A 15,122-nucleotide genomic window follows, 5' to 3' on the forward strand; every position below is an offset into this window, starting at 1 on the left:
TGTGTGTGTGTGTGTGTGTGTGTGTGTGTGTGTGTGTGTGTGTGTGTCCCTATCCTGCAGGACACTTGACAGAAACAATAATAGTAGGACCAAAGGCCTCCAAAGGCTGTGAGGAGGGTGGAAAGAGTTTTTCCTTGGAGAGGAATAATGTTACTGGTTAGTAAGGCTTTGTATGGTATTGTGAGGGAATACAGAACACTCTGAGCAAGTCATTTAACTCTCAGAATCAGTCTTGATTCCTGTCTTATAGAATGGGGATAACAATACCTACTTGATTAATGTCCCTGGGTTTTCTTAAGAATTAGATGATGTGTAGGACAGCACTCTGGCAAGTCTGTGGAGTATTATGCAAATTAGTCATCCCATGTTTCGTCACAGACATAATGTTTTGTCATTTGCAAAGAAATACATTTGCGTATTAAAACCTACTACATGATAATGAAGGCTTTGGACAGTAAGTGATGTCCAGTGCTTTAAATTTATATGTAATTAGTTAAAACTAGCTCCTGTTAGGCAGACTTCTTTTTTTAAATAGGAAAGCCTTTTCTTATTTACAAAAGGAATTGCGTTTTCTTGTTTGTGAACTGCATTATGTACAAGTCTTGAAACACAAAGAAGCAAGAAAGTGAAGAACACCCATCAAATTATTCACCCGGAGGTAATCATGGTAACCATCTTGGTACACTGAGCCTATCTGATACGTCCAGATAACTGCGTTGGTGATTTTTATTATCAGTATTACATATAAACTCTGTTTCTAAAATATCCACCTGGAGGCTGAAAAAAACTTGTAATCATTTCAGTTAGGATGATTTTCTATGACTGCAGGAACTGTTTTTATAAGCTTTTGCTGTTAATTCCCCTTCCCCCACCCAAATGTGTATGAGACACACACAGAGAGAGAGAGAAACAGACCCAATCACTAAGTTATTGTAGTATCCAGAGTAGACCCCTTTGAGCATTGTCTCCTTTCACACCACATTCATTCTCTCTCTCTCTGACATTTTCTAACACTTGTGTGTGTGTCTGCTCTTTGCTGACTGGTGTGATTAATCTAATATTAGTCTACTACAGTAAAGAGCCCATCACCCAAAATCAAGAGAGTGGGATTTTTTGAGGCTAGGACTGAACATGGTGCCTGGCGCATAGAAGGCCCTAGTAAATATTTTGTCATTTGTATGAATGAAGGGTTTCACCACTGCCATAAACAGCTGTGTGACCTTGGGCCAATCCATTAAACTCTCTGGATGTCCCTAATGCTTTCCAGTTCTAATATTTTGTAATTTTAGGCTTCCTCTTGTGAGATTTTGGTTCTGACCCTGTGGGGTCATTACCTAATGACAAGTTTTCACCCTTGCTAGCCCCGTATAGGTGTGAAAAGCTAGCAGTTGCTTTCTCTTCCCTCTTTCATCAATAGGAGATAATTTCCCAATTATTCTCGTAGTTATCTGCCTTTCATCTAAGGCACCTACGTTTTGTTGAATAAGTTGGTTAATGAAGTAATTAGAAGAGACAGTGAACCTAAGGTGGGGACCCTAACTGAAACTAGATTTCTCACCTCATTACTTAGCTCATTGGAGCCAAGAGCAGTTCTAATCTATGAGTTTCCTTAAATACCCTTAGCAGTAAAACATTCCCACATGTATAAGAAATATGGTTTCTTCATAAAAAAACTATTTAACAAATGCATTAAATTGAAAGACACTGCTTCTTAATATGCTTGGGATGCCACACAGAACAGCTGTGAACTTTATTAGCATTCAGCATGCAAGGGGAGGTGGTGCTCTGAAGACCTGCTTTGGTTTTCATCAGACACTCCTCATAATGTCTTTGCAGTGGCTGGACATCTATTACTGTTTTACTGGCAACAAGTACGAACATCTTGGCTTGTTTTCCGTTCTGTAGGGTGAGAATCCTTTTCCATGTTCTGTTTCTCCTCTCAAGATGTGTTCCTGGCCAAACGGTATCAAATAGTTGGCACTCCACCAACTTTCCCAGGCAGAAGTCGATCTACAAGGGCTTCTGTCATTTGGGCATCTCTCGGTACTGTGGTGAGATCCCCAAAGTCCCCGGGTGATCTGCTGACATGCTGCAGTGTGCCCACAGGTTAGGCATAGACCATCAACCTTCCCACTTGTACTTGATTTTCTGGACTTATTTTCTACATCCTCACTCAATACACATTTGTCAAAGGTTTTGTTTAGGAAATAGAAGTGTTCCAAGGGATTGTGAAGAGAACTCTTGCTTGTGCCTATTTTTAAAGCATATATACTTAATCCAACACCCTATACTTTTGCAAGGACTTCACTTTTATGTCTATCCACGAGCAAGACATGAGTTGCCTCAAAAATTAATGTATTATTGGTTGATTAGATTCTGCTATTTTCTCCTTTAACTGAATTTACCCTGTTGAGTAGATGTATTTTTTTAATACATAAATATGTCCTTCTTTATGTTTCCCAAGCAACAGAAGTTTTTTTAAGTTTTATTTATTTAAGCAATCTCCACACCCAATGTGGGGTTTGAACTCAAAACCCCAGGAACAAGAGTCGCATGCTGTACTGACTGAGCCAGTCAGGTGCCCCACGACAGAATGTTTTATTTGCCTGCTTATGTGTTTTCTGCTTTATTGAGGTATAATTGACATGTAACATAGTAGACATACTTAAAGTATACCATTTACAAAGTTCTAACATATTTACACACATGAAACAATTACCACATTGAGATAATGAATATACCATCACCCCCAGAAGCTTCCTTGTGCCCCTTTATAATCCTTAGCCCCAACCCCTTTCAATCTCTCCTCCAGCTTCCTCGGGCAACAACCAATCTGCTTTCAGTTGCTGTACATTAGCTTGCATTTCCTAGAAATTTTTTTTTAAAGATTTTATTTATTTATTTGAGAGAGAGAGAGAGAGAGAGCGCACATGAGGGGGGGGGGAAGGTCAGAGGGAGAAGCAGACTCCCTGCTGAGCAGGGAGCCCGATGTGGGACTCGATCCTGGGACTCCAGAATCATGACCTGAGCCGAAGGCAGTCGCTTAACCAACTGAGCCACCCAGGCACCCCATTTCCTAGAATTTTTTATAATGAATTAATACTATATGTACTCATTTTTTGCTAGCTTCTTTCACTCAGCATAATTATTTTGATTCGTCTACGTTGTGACATACAGCAATATTCCTTTTAATTGCTGAGTAGTGTTCCATTATATGGGCATACCATAGTTTATTCATTTATCTGTTGATGGAAATTTGGATTGTTTCCCGTTTTTGGCTATCACACATAAAACTGTTGTGAATGTTTATGTGCAGATCTTTTTATGGACATATGCTTTCATTTCTCTAGGGTAAATTCCTAAGAATCTAGATCATATAGTTAGTCTGTATTTGACTTTAAAAAATTTTTTTTAAAAAATTGTCAAATTGTTTTCTGAAGTGGTTGTATCATTTTATGTTCCTACCAGCAGTGTATGAATGTTCCAGTTTCTCTACATTCTCAACACTTGATATCATCAGTCCTTTTAATTTCAGCCAATTTAATACATTTTAATTTGCACTTTCCTAATGATTAATGATGTTGAACATTATTTCATGTGCTTATTTGCTATCTTTATATCTTCCTTGGTGAAATACCTGTTCAAATCTTTTCCCTACTTTTTAAATGGATTGTTTGCTTTCATATTAGTGAATTTTGAGACTTTATTTGTATATTCTAGATAGAAATCTTTTATCCAATATATGCTTTAAAAATATTTTCTTCCACTCTGTGGCTTATCTTTTCATTCTCCTAACAGTGTGTTTCAAAGAGCCGAAGTTATTAATTTTGATGGAATACAATTTATCAGTTTGTTCTTTTATGTGTTATGCTTTGGTGTCATATCTAAGAAATGTGTGTCCAACCCCAGGTCATGAGGGATTTCTCCTGTGTTTCCTTCAGACATTTTATAAGTTTACATTTAGGGTTTTGTTTTGTTTTTTGTGTTTTTTTTTTTTATTTAACATTTAATTTTGTGATCCATCCTGATTGAATTTTTTTTTTAGGGTGCAAGGTATGGATCAAAGTTCATTTTATTTGCATATGGATATCTAATTGTTACAATGCTATTTGTTGACAAGGCTATCCTTTCACTAGTGAATTGCCTTTTTACCGTTTTTGAAAATCCTGTATGTTGTCCATATATGTGTTTTTGCACTGATACCCAATTGTCTTGATAACTATAGCTTTATGATAAATCTTAAAATCAGGTAATGTTAATTCTCCAACTTTATTCTTCTTGCCTGCTTGTACTTTTGCTTACGAGAATTTTGTCCTTAGGTCTACAGTACTAGGTCAAGAGTGTTAATTGTAATGAAAAATAACTTTCATTTTGTTTACCAAGGCTTGTAACTATTCCGAGTTAGCAAGAGCATGAACAGTGGAATCAGTTCTGGTTCTGAATCCCCATTCTACCGTTCCTAGCTGTATGACTTTGGTCGAGTTGCTTATCATCTCAAAATCTCAGGTTCTTCTTCTGTCAAATGGGGACAATAATATGTACCTTACAGCGCTGTTTTAAGGATCAAATTAGAAAACATAATCTCTGATATAATTTTTATTTAATATGCATTATTTTAGTTTAAAAAATTAGTATAGTAAAAATAGCCAATATTTAGTTACCTAAGGCAGATCCAATCCAAACATCCTTGGCATTCTTACTTCTCTTAATTTACCTTCATTTTAAATGATTTTTGAGTGATTCTTGTTTAGTTTTAAGAATTAGATGTGGTTTTGAGGTTTAGACTTATAATTTGAGCATGTTTAGATATAACAAAATGTACCAGTGTTTCTCATACATCCATGTTACATTCAAATGGATGGGTTAAAATACCAACAGAGTGATGATTGAATAAAGTTGTTTGATGCTGGATGTATATAGGGGCAGAGATTTGCTGTCACCTTTGAGGCATAGAAAATTCCAGCTAAGGTATATCCAGCTCTATAGGATGGTGCATGCGTAGAAGATGAATATAAATCTAAATTTTTCTCTTATGGTAACTTGGGATAGACATTGATCCAGCTCTGCTGTGTCTAGGTGAAAGCATAACTTGAGTTTTCATTGAAAGTTGAATTAAACAATATATTAAAAACTCTACACATCATAAGAAAAAGACTAAAACTGAATAGAAGTGGGTAAAGTATATGTACAGGTGATTCATGGTTGAAGAAGCCAAAACTTTTATTTTATTTTTATTTTTATTAACAAAAATGTATTATTTGTTTCAGGGGTACAGGTCTGTGATTCATCAGTCTTACACAATTCACAGCACTCACCATAGTACATACCCTCCCCAATGTCAAGCCAAAACTTTTACTAAACATATGAAAAGAGCCTTAATTTCACTTGTATGTAGTGAAATGCAAATCAGAGCAACAATGAAATATTGTGTCAGGCACATCATACTGGGAAAAAGTAATAAGGTTGATAACATCAAATATAGGGAGGAACGTTGGGGAAAGGAACACATTTATGACTAGGGAGTATAAATTGTAAAACTATTTTTGAAAGCTATTTGGAAATACCTAATAAAGTTGAGTATGTGTATACACTGAGATCTAGCACTGCCTTTTCTTGGTACCTGCCCCAGAGAAATTTTCATCCATATGCACAGTGAGACATGTACAAATATATGCATTGGAACACGATTTGTAATAGTGAAGAATTGAAAACAGTCTAACCTGTCTCCTCTCTCCCTCTCACTTTTTCTCTCTCTGTCTCTCTGCCTCTGTCTCTCTCTCTCTCTCACGCACACCCCTCAGTTATTTTCTAAACCATTGCAAGTCACAGTACTCACGGCACTTCACCCCTAAAGCTGTTTTTTAAAACAGAATTCTGAAGCGGATATAGAAATGTCAACTTATTTGATTTTGCTGGTGGGAACACACTGATCTGTTATTTTCTGTACCTCTCTGTATCCATGAGATGTTAAAACTTGAAAGTAAATATGAAAATTTTTAAAAGAACCATGCATTTGTTTCTCTGCTTTCTTTTCCTCTTTAAAAATTTCTTGTAATTCCTCACCTGAAGACCAAGCATTTTTCCCATTGTGTGTCTTGTTTGATTTAAATCTCTCACATGTCTTTGGCTCTTTTCTTCACGTGATTTGAAATATCTCCACAGTAACTCTTTTGTGTACAGAGTTGTTTTAGACATCTCCTGGCTTCTGGTGATCTCTGTTCACTATTGTATTAAGCTCGTTGCGCCTAACAAGCTTGCTTCTTTGCTGTTTGTGGGAGTTTGGATTGACGATCGGAACTTCACTTCTGTATTTCATGACGGCAAGGCTTTGCAGGGCTTGTTTTCTTAACAGTGCTTCATCTGCCTGTCTTGGTATGTAAGATATTTATATGGAGGGAGGGATATTTGTTGTAGTGTATGATAGATACTTATAATGGAGATGAGGTCATGCACTTCTAGCTGAGAATTTTCAAAGCATATAATAAACAATTCTTAATCTTCAGAACAGAGGCTTGGGGTGCCCCCTACACAGTATTTTTGTCTGCCAGAATGGCCTCTCTGCCCATGTCAAGCTCACTTTATGTGTACATACTTCAAGTTCCCTATTTTCTTTCATCTGCCTCTTTGGTAAACAGACAGAAACTTCCTCTGCCTGATCTCTCTCTGACGTACTGCAAATTTAGCTCAGACACCAGCTGGCTGTGTGTGTCTCTGGCTATTCATAGAAAGGAAGGGTTTACCTTCCTTCCTTCTGGAGAAACCTGTGACTTTTCATGGGTCCGAATCTATTTTCAAAGGGCCGTTTAGAATCGGAGCCTAACAATCCCTAAGTCAGCCTGTAAGATATAGGCTGACCTGGAAGTCTGGCCCTGGGTTTCCGAAGCTTCCAGATAAGCTGGAGCCAGTAGGGCTTCTAGGGAGTCCTGGACAAGATGTACTTATTTCCCAATTCAGAAGCAATTTTTTCTTGTCAGTTTAGATTTCCTGCCCAGGGCAGTTCAGAATTGGGTGGGTTTCAGGGCAGTATTCGAGAAGACATTTGTCTTGTCACTTTCGATAATTTTCATAAATTATTTAATATCACAGATATCACTAATTGCCACTTCCCTGTTATTATTTTTATTCGGATGCCCTGGATTTGGAAACTGGTAACTGGACCGTAAGTTTCTTTAGGGTGAGGACGAGATATTTTTAGTTTTGTATTCCTAACATCCGCCACAATGCCTAGGGTATAATAACTTCTCAATAAAGGTCTATGTCTAGAACATATGGCAGAATAAATGGTTCTAAAACGTATCCCAAGGTCACTGTCCTTATTTTTTCTTCCCCTGTCCTTCTTGTTTACTCTTCTTGTTTTCATCTCTCTTAGACCAAAGTCTTAGATGATGGCCAGCATCATGAGTTTGTACTGCTTTCTGAAACTCTTCCTACACACTCCTTCCTCAAATTTTGTTCATTTAAAAAGAAATATTTTTTTCTTCTTGAGCTTTGTCTTTCGTATCTTAAATGATTTTAAACATTATTCATATCTATGATTCTTCTGTTATCTCAAGTTCTTTCTGGTTGTTATGCCTGCTGATTCTGACTTCTAGTTAATTGCTTCCACATGGGTCTTGCAGCTTAGGCTTGTGAGCTCATCTTCAGTGTGGTTTAACTGTGGGTGTCCTGAGTTGCTTGTATTGAAGACACATCTCTTTAGACAGGTTTTGTTTCTTCTTCTTGATACCCTATGGATGTCCTTGGCCTAGAACCAATTTTATGCCTATTTTTCAGCTTGAAAGTTCCTGGACTGTGCAGGTATTGTGAATTCAAAACCCCAAACCACATGAGGACAGATTCTGGGAATGCAAATGCTCAGTGAAGACACTTTTATTCTCCCATCAGGAATCTAGGCCAAGTCATTGCCTTTCCATCTACCTGTAAGAGTGTTTGGCTTTTTTTCAACATCAATTCATTTCAAGAATCTTTCTTCAATTCCACTTCAAGGATTTTTCTCTATGTGAGGGTGTCAGTTCTAGTTCTTCACCTCATCTCCCATCCCCAAGTACTGGGCAAATCATACAGTGTCTCCAAATGTGCCGATTCCCTAGCTTTTCAATTTAAAAAAAAAAATCACTATCTTTCAAATGATGATAATAAGCCTTAAAACAAGGTTCTGAGAGATGTGTCTCTCCCTGTAGGGATGTTATGAGATTTGAGTAGTAGAATAGATAAAAGGCAGTTTGAAAAAAAAAAAAAATTAAAGCACTCTATAATTAGGTTTTGTTTCTTCTTCTAGATACCCTAGGGGTATCATTGGCCTAGAACACATTTTTACTAGTATTATTACTAGTATACTCTTTTCCCCAGACTCTTTTCCTTCCTTCTCCTACCATTACATCTCCTTGTCCATTTGTCTAGCTTGTGGCCAAGTAGAGTGGCCTTATCCTTAGGCAGAGAATGAACTGCAACCTCCTGGCTGATTTGACCTGATTGAGGATGGTGATTACTGTGGCTCTGTTATTCTCCACGCATGACTCTGTATATCACTCAGGTTCCTTGCTAGAGCGCTGGTGTTGGTAACCCTTGGTCAGTAGTTATTGTTTAGTTAAGTGCATTGCTTTTTTAGTTGAGGTCTTAGCAGCACATGAAATTGTTTATATAGTTCTGATACTTTGGAGAACCAAAGAACTGCTGCCTGAATACAGATCTTCTTTGTAGTTACCTGTGTATGGCATGCCACTGAAGGAGGGTATCAATTGGTATAGTTGTTCTGGAAGCTACAGAAAACCTTTAAATGCAGGTCAACAGGAACACTGGTAGTACCAATCAAGAATTTTTCTTGGCTTTTTATTTGAGGGCCAAGCTCTCAAACAGAGCATTGACTTCCTTCAGGTCAAATGAAGTCATAATTTGGGCTGGGTTAGTCCTTGTTTAAATCACTTAGGTAAGGTTTAATTTGTTGAACCAAACCCTGGGACCAGTTCAATTGACAGAAGAACATATAATTATGTAACTTTTGTCATAAGACTCAAGAGAAATGTTTCATAGATATAGTGGGGATTCAAAGAGAATATGAGGCTAAGATGAAAAGTGCTTGTAGAGATGGCAATAGAAGAAATAGAAAGAGAAAACATTTGTGAAAGTCTAGTGTCAGTTCTTTGTATAGTTCTTTTTGCCAATTAATACACTTGAAATATTTTTCAAGTTTTCAAATACTGCATCTGTATTTTCATGGAAAGTGTGACATAACTATAAGAGGGTTAACGATGGTTGTATATCTTTCAGAATTTTCTGTGGCATACCTTTACTTTATATGGAATAGTTATGTGACTGCCCTATTTCCACTTATCTGTAATAATTGCCTGCAACATACATAGATGACATAAATTCCCCGCTAATTCAGACTTCTTTTTTTTATCCACTTAGAAGTTAGTCCAACTCTTCATGAAACCTATTTACCAGACCTCCTAACAAATAGACTGGTTTGAAGATCAATTCTTGTCATATCTCCTGTCTGCCATCTGTTTTAGATATTAATGAGTCACAAAATGCCTAAAAGCAGTAGTGTGAAGGAGACTGACAAAGAGCAGAGGGCCTGAACTGTCAGAAAACAGAATTGTGTCCTTGGGCAAATCCGAGGGTGGTTGGGTAGGTTGTATAATCAAGTGATAACAGGAACAATGATTAAAATCAACAGCAACTTCACAAATCTTGAAACTAAAATGCATGCTAGTTTTAGGAGAAACCTCAAAGACATAGCATACAAACTTTGGTTACCATTGTGGAACAGTCAGGGAAGTTTATAGAAGAAGCAATGTACATAGACCAGTTCAGTTTGGCTGATTTATGCCAAGCATCTAGTTTGCTGCTCCTATGGGCTCTGATAGAGAGGAGTAAGACCAGTTCTTTATGCTGTGGAGTTCTTAGTCTTGGAGGCAAGACACCACACAACTATCTACGCTCACGACAAAATAGCTTTGCTGGAGCACTTGGTGTGCATGGGCCAAGCTTCATGCCTGCCTAGGGCTTTATTTACTGACATTATCTTGAATTCTCTCATCAGATATTCTAGTTTACAAATGGAGAAGCAATACTTTTCCCCCCTGCATTTTACCATGTTAACAACACAATATGTTAAATGGTTTGCCAAGGACTTAGACTGAAGACCGATAGGCAAAAGTCCAATCTTGGCTCTGCTATATACCTATGGGGTCTGGAGGAAATTTCTTAATTTATCTGAGCCACGGTTTTCTCATCTATAAAACAGAGATAGTAATACCTACCTCAGCTCTCAGCTTCAATGTCGGTATTCTCAGAAAGGCCTTATTCCACCATTTTAAGGATTCTTGTTCCCACCTCCCTGGTCACTGGATCCCATTACCCTGTCTTAGTTTTGGGATAGCCTTTATCACCATCTGAAATGATGTCATGTGCCATTGGTTTCCATGACTACTGGCAGCCTCCCCACTTGAATGTAAATTTCATGAGGGCAAGGACTGAACCCCAGATCTGGTTCGTGGCACATAGTAGGCATTAAGTAAGTGTTACATGAATGGGTGGTGAACTAGGCAACAGTTAATAGAGATGGAAAGGAGAAGCTGACTGTACTTAATGTTTAATGTCCTTATGAACAATTCCACTAGATTCCTTTAGAAAGAAAACAAATCATTGCATGCTTTGAACACCGCTATTAAGGTAGATAAAAGGGTTTGAGTTTTTGTTTTTGTTTTTTTTACCATAAGGAAGGTCTGAAAATAAATTGAATTTCATCATCCGTTGCATGATAGTCTGTCCCTGACCTGAGCTGGGCTCCAACAAAAGGAGCCCAGAGACAAATACAACACATAGACACAGAACGGGATCTTTTGTACATGTGACTGTGGGAGATGCTGAGAGAAATGTGTACCCAGAGCTCACCTGAGTAGGTTCTGGCCTTCACTCTCTCCCACAAGCATTAACCTCAGAGTGAATGACATGTCTTATGTCTAGTGAAGGCACCTCTAGCCTCCACTGACTTGTTTATCTTTGCCATTGTTTCAGGATTCTGAGAAGCGAACCCCGCTTCATGTGGCTGCATTTCTGGGAGATGCAGAGATCATCGAACTCTTGATTCTGTCAGGTAAGTACCCGCTGTACTTAAAAGTCAATTGCAGATGAAAATTTAAATGACCAACTCACTAGATCGACTACTACAATGAACCCAAACTAATTTCTTTATTATGCTCGTGAAAGTGTATTTGATCAGTGATTTTATCAGTAGACAAAAAACAGTGCAAGAGGTTGTTCTTAATGAAAAATGACATCTTCAGTAAAACATTTATATTGCCTTGAAAGTCTGATTTCTGACGAATCAGGCCCAGTATTATGAATTCAGTAGATTTGAATATCTTTTCATTTTTTTCACTGTTAAAAAAAATGAACAAACAAAACTGATTCCTTAAAGCCTGCACAAACAAACACCAAATGTATGTGTGTATTTACATACGTTTAAATTCTGTGGCGAAACAATACTATGTTTTGTCGACGGATACCTGACTATGACTGTGTAATAAAACATGGAAGGAAAGGAAACATACCAATTTCGAGATAGTGGTTACCTGAGGAGGCTGGCCAGGTGAGAGATATTTTCAGGGAAGGGTGAAAAAGAGACTATAACTCTGTAAAATATTTTATTTAAAAAAGATTGGAAGCAGATATGGCAAGCATGGTTTTGTGCTATTATTCTCTTTATTTTTTTATGTATTTTAAATATCTCATCGGATTTAGAAATGTCAATGCTTTCATTTTTGGAAAACTGCATGCTTGGTACATCTCACCAAACTGGTTTCCAAAACCAATATGTGTTTTCTCCCTTGAGTATTTGCTAGACAAATCCCCAGAATGAATCTGAGCTCATGCACGTGTCTCCCTGTGGATTGCAGACCGTCTGGCTTTTCCTCTCCTCCTTTTTGTCTAGGGAGATGAAAATCTGGAGGAAATACCTCTGCCCACAGACTATGCAAAAGGCCTGTACTAAGGTTTTGACTTTGTTTGCGGTGGTAAAGGGAAACTGTAGAATTCCAAAGTAAACTATGCAAAGGTAGGAGCTAATGCATGTATTCAAACAGATGTGGGGAACGCTGTAGAAAAAAACCCCAAGAACTGTGCTGTGATACACCTGGATGATTCATGTTGCCCTTATTTTTGCTGTGTTCATGTTCTGGAGGTGGATTTTCCCAGGAAACTAGTATTCTGTGCCATACAACGCATGTGCCCCGTGCTCTTGACAGGTGCGTGGAGCTTAGGTTAGATTTTGTGTGGCATTCCTGTTCTTTCAAGAACAGGCCTTCCTTCTGACAATTTTAAAGATGTTCCAGGGCTATGTTCCAAACATGTATTGTTCTGTGCTGGCACAGACTATGGCCAAGAGCCAGTACGCACCTGGCCGGTGGCCCCGGCAGTGGAAATTTGGTCCATGGAAGGTTGTAGGCAGAATCAGTGGGGGTGCAAAATAAAGAATTTTGTGGGATGACATCGAAGTGGTCCCAACCATCCAAATGTATTAAGAGACATCTTAGAGTCTCAGGAATGCTTAGTTCATGAATGTGCAAATTCAAAACTTTGTCTTAGACCCCCAACTTCGGTTTTTTGTTTGTTTTCCCACTCCTGAAGGGAGATTTTAATTCTGCAGCATGAAGCTGACCCATCTGTTTTCCTCAGGCATCTGTGGGCTGGTGACTTTCGAGCAACATGGTTTCACATCACCTTCAAGTGAGATGGAGTCCACCAGCCTCTCTTACATGGGGTTCATCCAGTAGAGCCTGGAGAAATTGTTCCATAGATCTGGATCAGCACACCTGTTCGGTCTCGGAATTACTGAGCTGTTAGCCTCTCTGGTGTCATTTGGATGGCACATGCTATGGAATTTGTCCTCTTCCTCATATCAAATTAGGAAGGCTAGGGTATGGGAGAGCATTGGGGGAAGTGCTTTAGAAATTTTACTCAACTGTGGAAGCTTAGACAAACCCTTGGAATTCACATGGCTTTAATTTCCCTGGAAGGTCCTTTATTCAATTTGTATATTAAATTCCTAAAGAAATATCACAAGAGCATGATGATTTCATTTCTGAGCTTACATCTGGCAGCTGACCCTTCAGGGAATCCAACCAAACTGTTTTCCAGTTTAATAATGAATGAGGTGCTAATGATTCCCATGTTGGACAAATAATTTGGCCTTGCCAAAATAGCCCAATACAGCTGTGTACTCCATTGTTGTATTAACTTACGGAGCATGGTGTAACCCAAGCCCACTAAATTCCTCCTGACATTATCTCCTAGTAGCCAGGCGGATGGAACCCTGAATGCCTCTGAGTAGAAAGGGAGGAATTCAGGCTTTGGAAACTTTCCTCTTATGACTGCCAGTTCAAATTCTGGCTTTATTTCACCCCCCCTCCCCCCCACCTCTGGCTTCTGTTTGGAAACCAGCCGAGTCAGGATTAAGGGGAAGAGAAGGTTAGGAGCTTGCTCAGTCATTTGCTGGAGATGCATGAATGAGATCAGGTGAACCAATCAGTGGCTAAGAGTTAAGAGACCAGGGTTGGTCTGGTGTCGCTGGGCACAGCGACAGGACCCTATAGACAAACCTGGGGTGCACAAGGGTTCAAGTGCTGGGCTGAAGGAAGAAAACTGGAAGTACCCACCTTCTAACATGCTGAGTGTTTGTGAGGTGTAACTACTAATTAAAAATGATATTTATTAGAACATCGGCCACAAAACGAGTAGTATTCCTGTAAAATTATTTCCTGTGATCAAAGGTAATTACCATTCTCAATGCAAATTGTCATCAGAGCAGGTGGCAGGTCATCTTTTCATTCTTTTATGCATAACAAATATTCATCCTTTGCTGTTGGATTTGATTTGATTTTTTTTTTGTCTGGTGAAAGAGGGGTGATTAAACCAAGTAATGCTGGTTTGGGCGCCCTCAGTGTGGTGTGATTATAAAGTAATGAGACATTTTCTGGTGGGTGTGTAAACTGGTTCTAAAGGCAAGTCCAAAGGGAGTTTGAAAAATATTTTAAGCAATTGCCACATACACTGAATTATCATACACTCTTCCAAGGTCGTTGCTTTGAAGGACAGTACTCCTGGGCTGTAATAACACTTGGTCTGTTTGTTTAAAAGCAAAATCAATGGCAAGCTGATCTCATTATATTATAATCATATTTCATATAATGTTTATTTCATATTTGTTTATTTCTACAATTAAAAGTCAAATTTTGGATAAACCAGCCTTAAGAATCAGTCATTCTCTCTGGCCTGTAAGGTTTTTCAGTCACTTGGTCTGCCTTTTTCCTTTGTTTTACTTCTTCCTAGATGACAAGGCTAAGAACACAGAAATATTGCCTCTGGGAAAGAGACTTAGTTTCCTTTACTCTTGATCTCTATGAAAAAAAATCAAGTGGTAATAGGGATATGATGAAAGCATACTTCATTTATAAAGTATATGCCTGACAACTTTGAGTTGGATCTTTGTTTCTGAAGAATCAGTTATAGCCTAGCACTTTTTTTTTTTTTTTTAATGTTTAAGCTTTAAAATGTCCTTGGGTAAAAAGCATTTGCCTTTAAATCATTAGACATGCAGACTCTGTGTCCTTCAGTGCACAATGGTGCCTGACAGGCAGGTAAATAACATGAAGCTTCCTTTAGAAAAATCAGTTATAAATATTCAACTCAAAACCATCCAACGTCTCCCTCTGACATGTAAACAAGACTGTTGGACGTGTTCAACGGAAGAGGGTGAGGAAGAGGGTGGCAGGGGATGACGCTGATGAAATAGTCCATGGTCCCCGTTCAGATAACTCTGCTTTTGTCATAATAATTTTGTTGTTCAGGGAGAGGAGGTTTTCCTGGCAGCCGCCTGTTTAACCTTCTGGAGGAGGATGAGTGGAGGGTTGGAGACTGAAGGAAGCCACTTCCTAGATTTCTAGTGATTTTTCAATTCCTCAAGTGACTCTAAAGCTGCACAGAAACAATGCTGGTGTGGTTGGTTGTGACACGCTGGGTGTGGGTTGTCTGTGACACGCCAGGTGTGGGTTGTCTGTGACACACCGGGTGTGGGTTGTCTGTGACACACCGGGTGTGGGTTGTCTGTGACACGCCGC

The 15,122-nt window shown here is 38.6% G+C and overlaps 1 protein-coding gene across 9 annotated transcripts in view; it reads left to right on the top strand.

Annotated features, from left to right (window-relative positions):
• The window catches only part of ANKRD44 (ankyrin repeat domain 44), a 321,875-nt gene that overhangs the window by 148,815 nt on the left and 157,938 nt on the right, over positions 1-15,122 (top strand). For 8 of the 9 annotated variants that reach the window (XM_073880874.1, XM_073880858.1, XM_073880849.1 and 5 more), the window contains one exon: positions 11,023-11,101. In XM_073880874.1, coding sequence (XP_073736975.1) covers positions 11,023-11,101 — 79 coding nt within the window. Of the gene's footprint in view, positions 1-6,229; positions 6,373-11,022; positions 11,102-15,122 lie in introns of those variants that run through there. The other variant, XM_073880873.1, reaches the window with a different exon arrangement.

This window comes from Callorhinus ursinus, unplaced genomic scaffold (genome assembly GCF_003265705.2).
Source record: "Callorhinus ursinus isolate GAN/ISIS: 27379988/994484 unplaced genomic scaffold, GSC_fseal_2.0 scaffold2, whole genome shotgun sequence".
Lineage (NCBI taxonomy): Eukaryota > Metazoa > Chordata > Mammalia > Carnivora > Otariidae > Callorhinus > Callorhinus ursinus.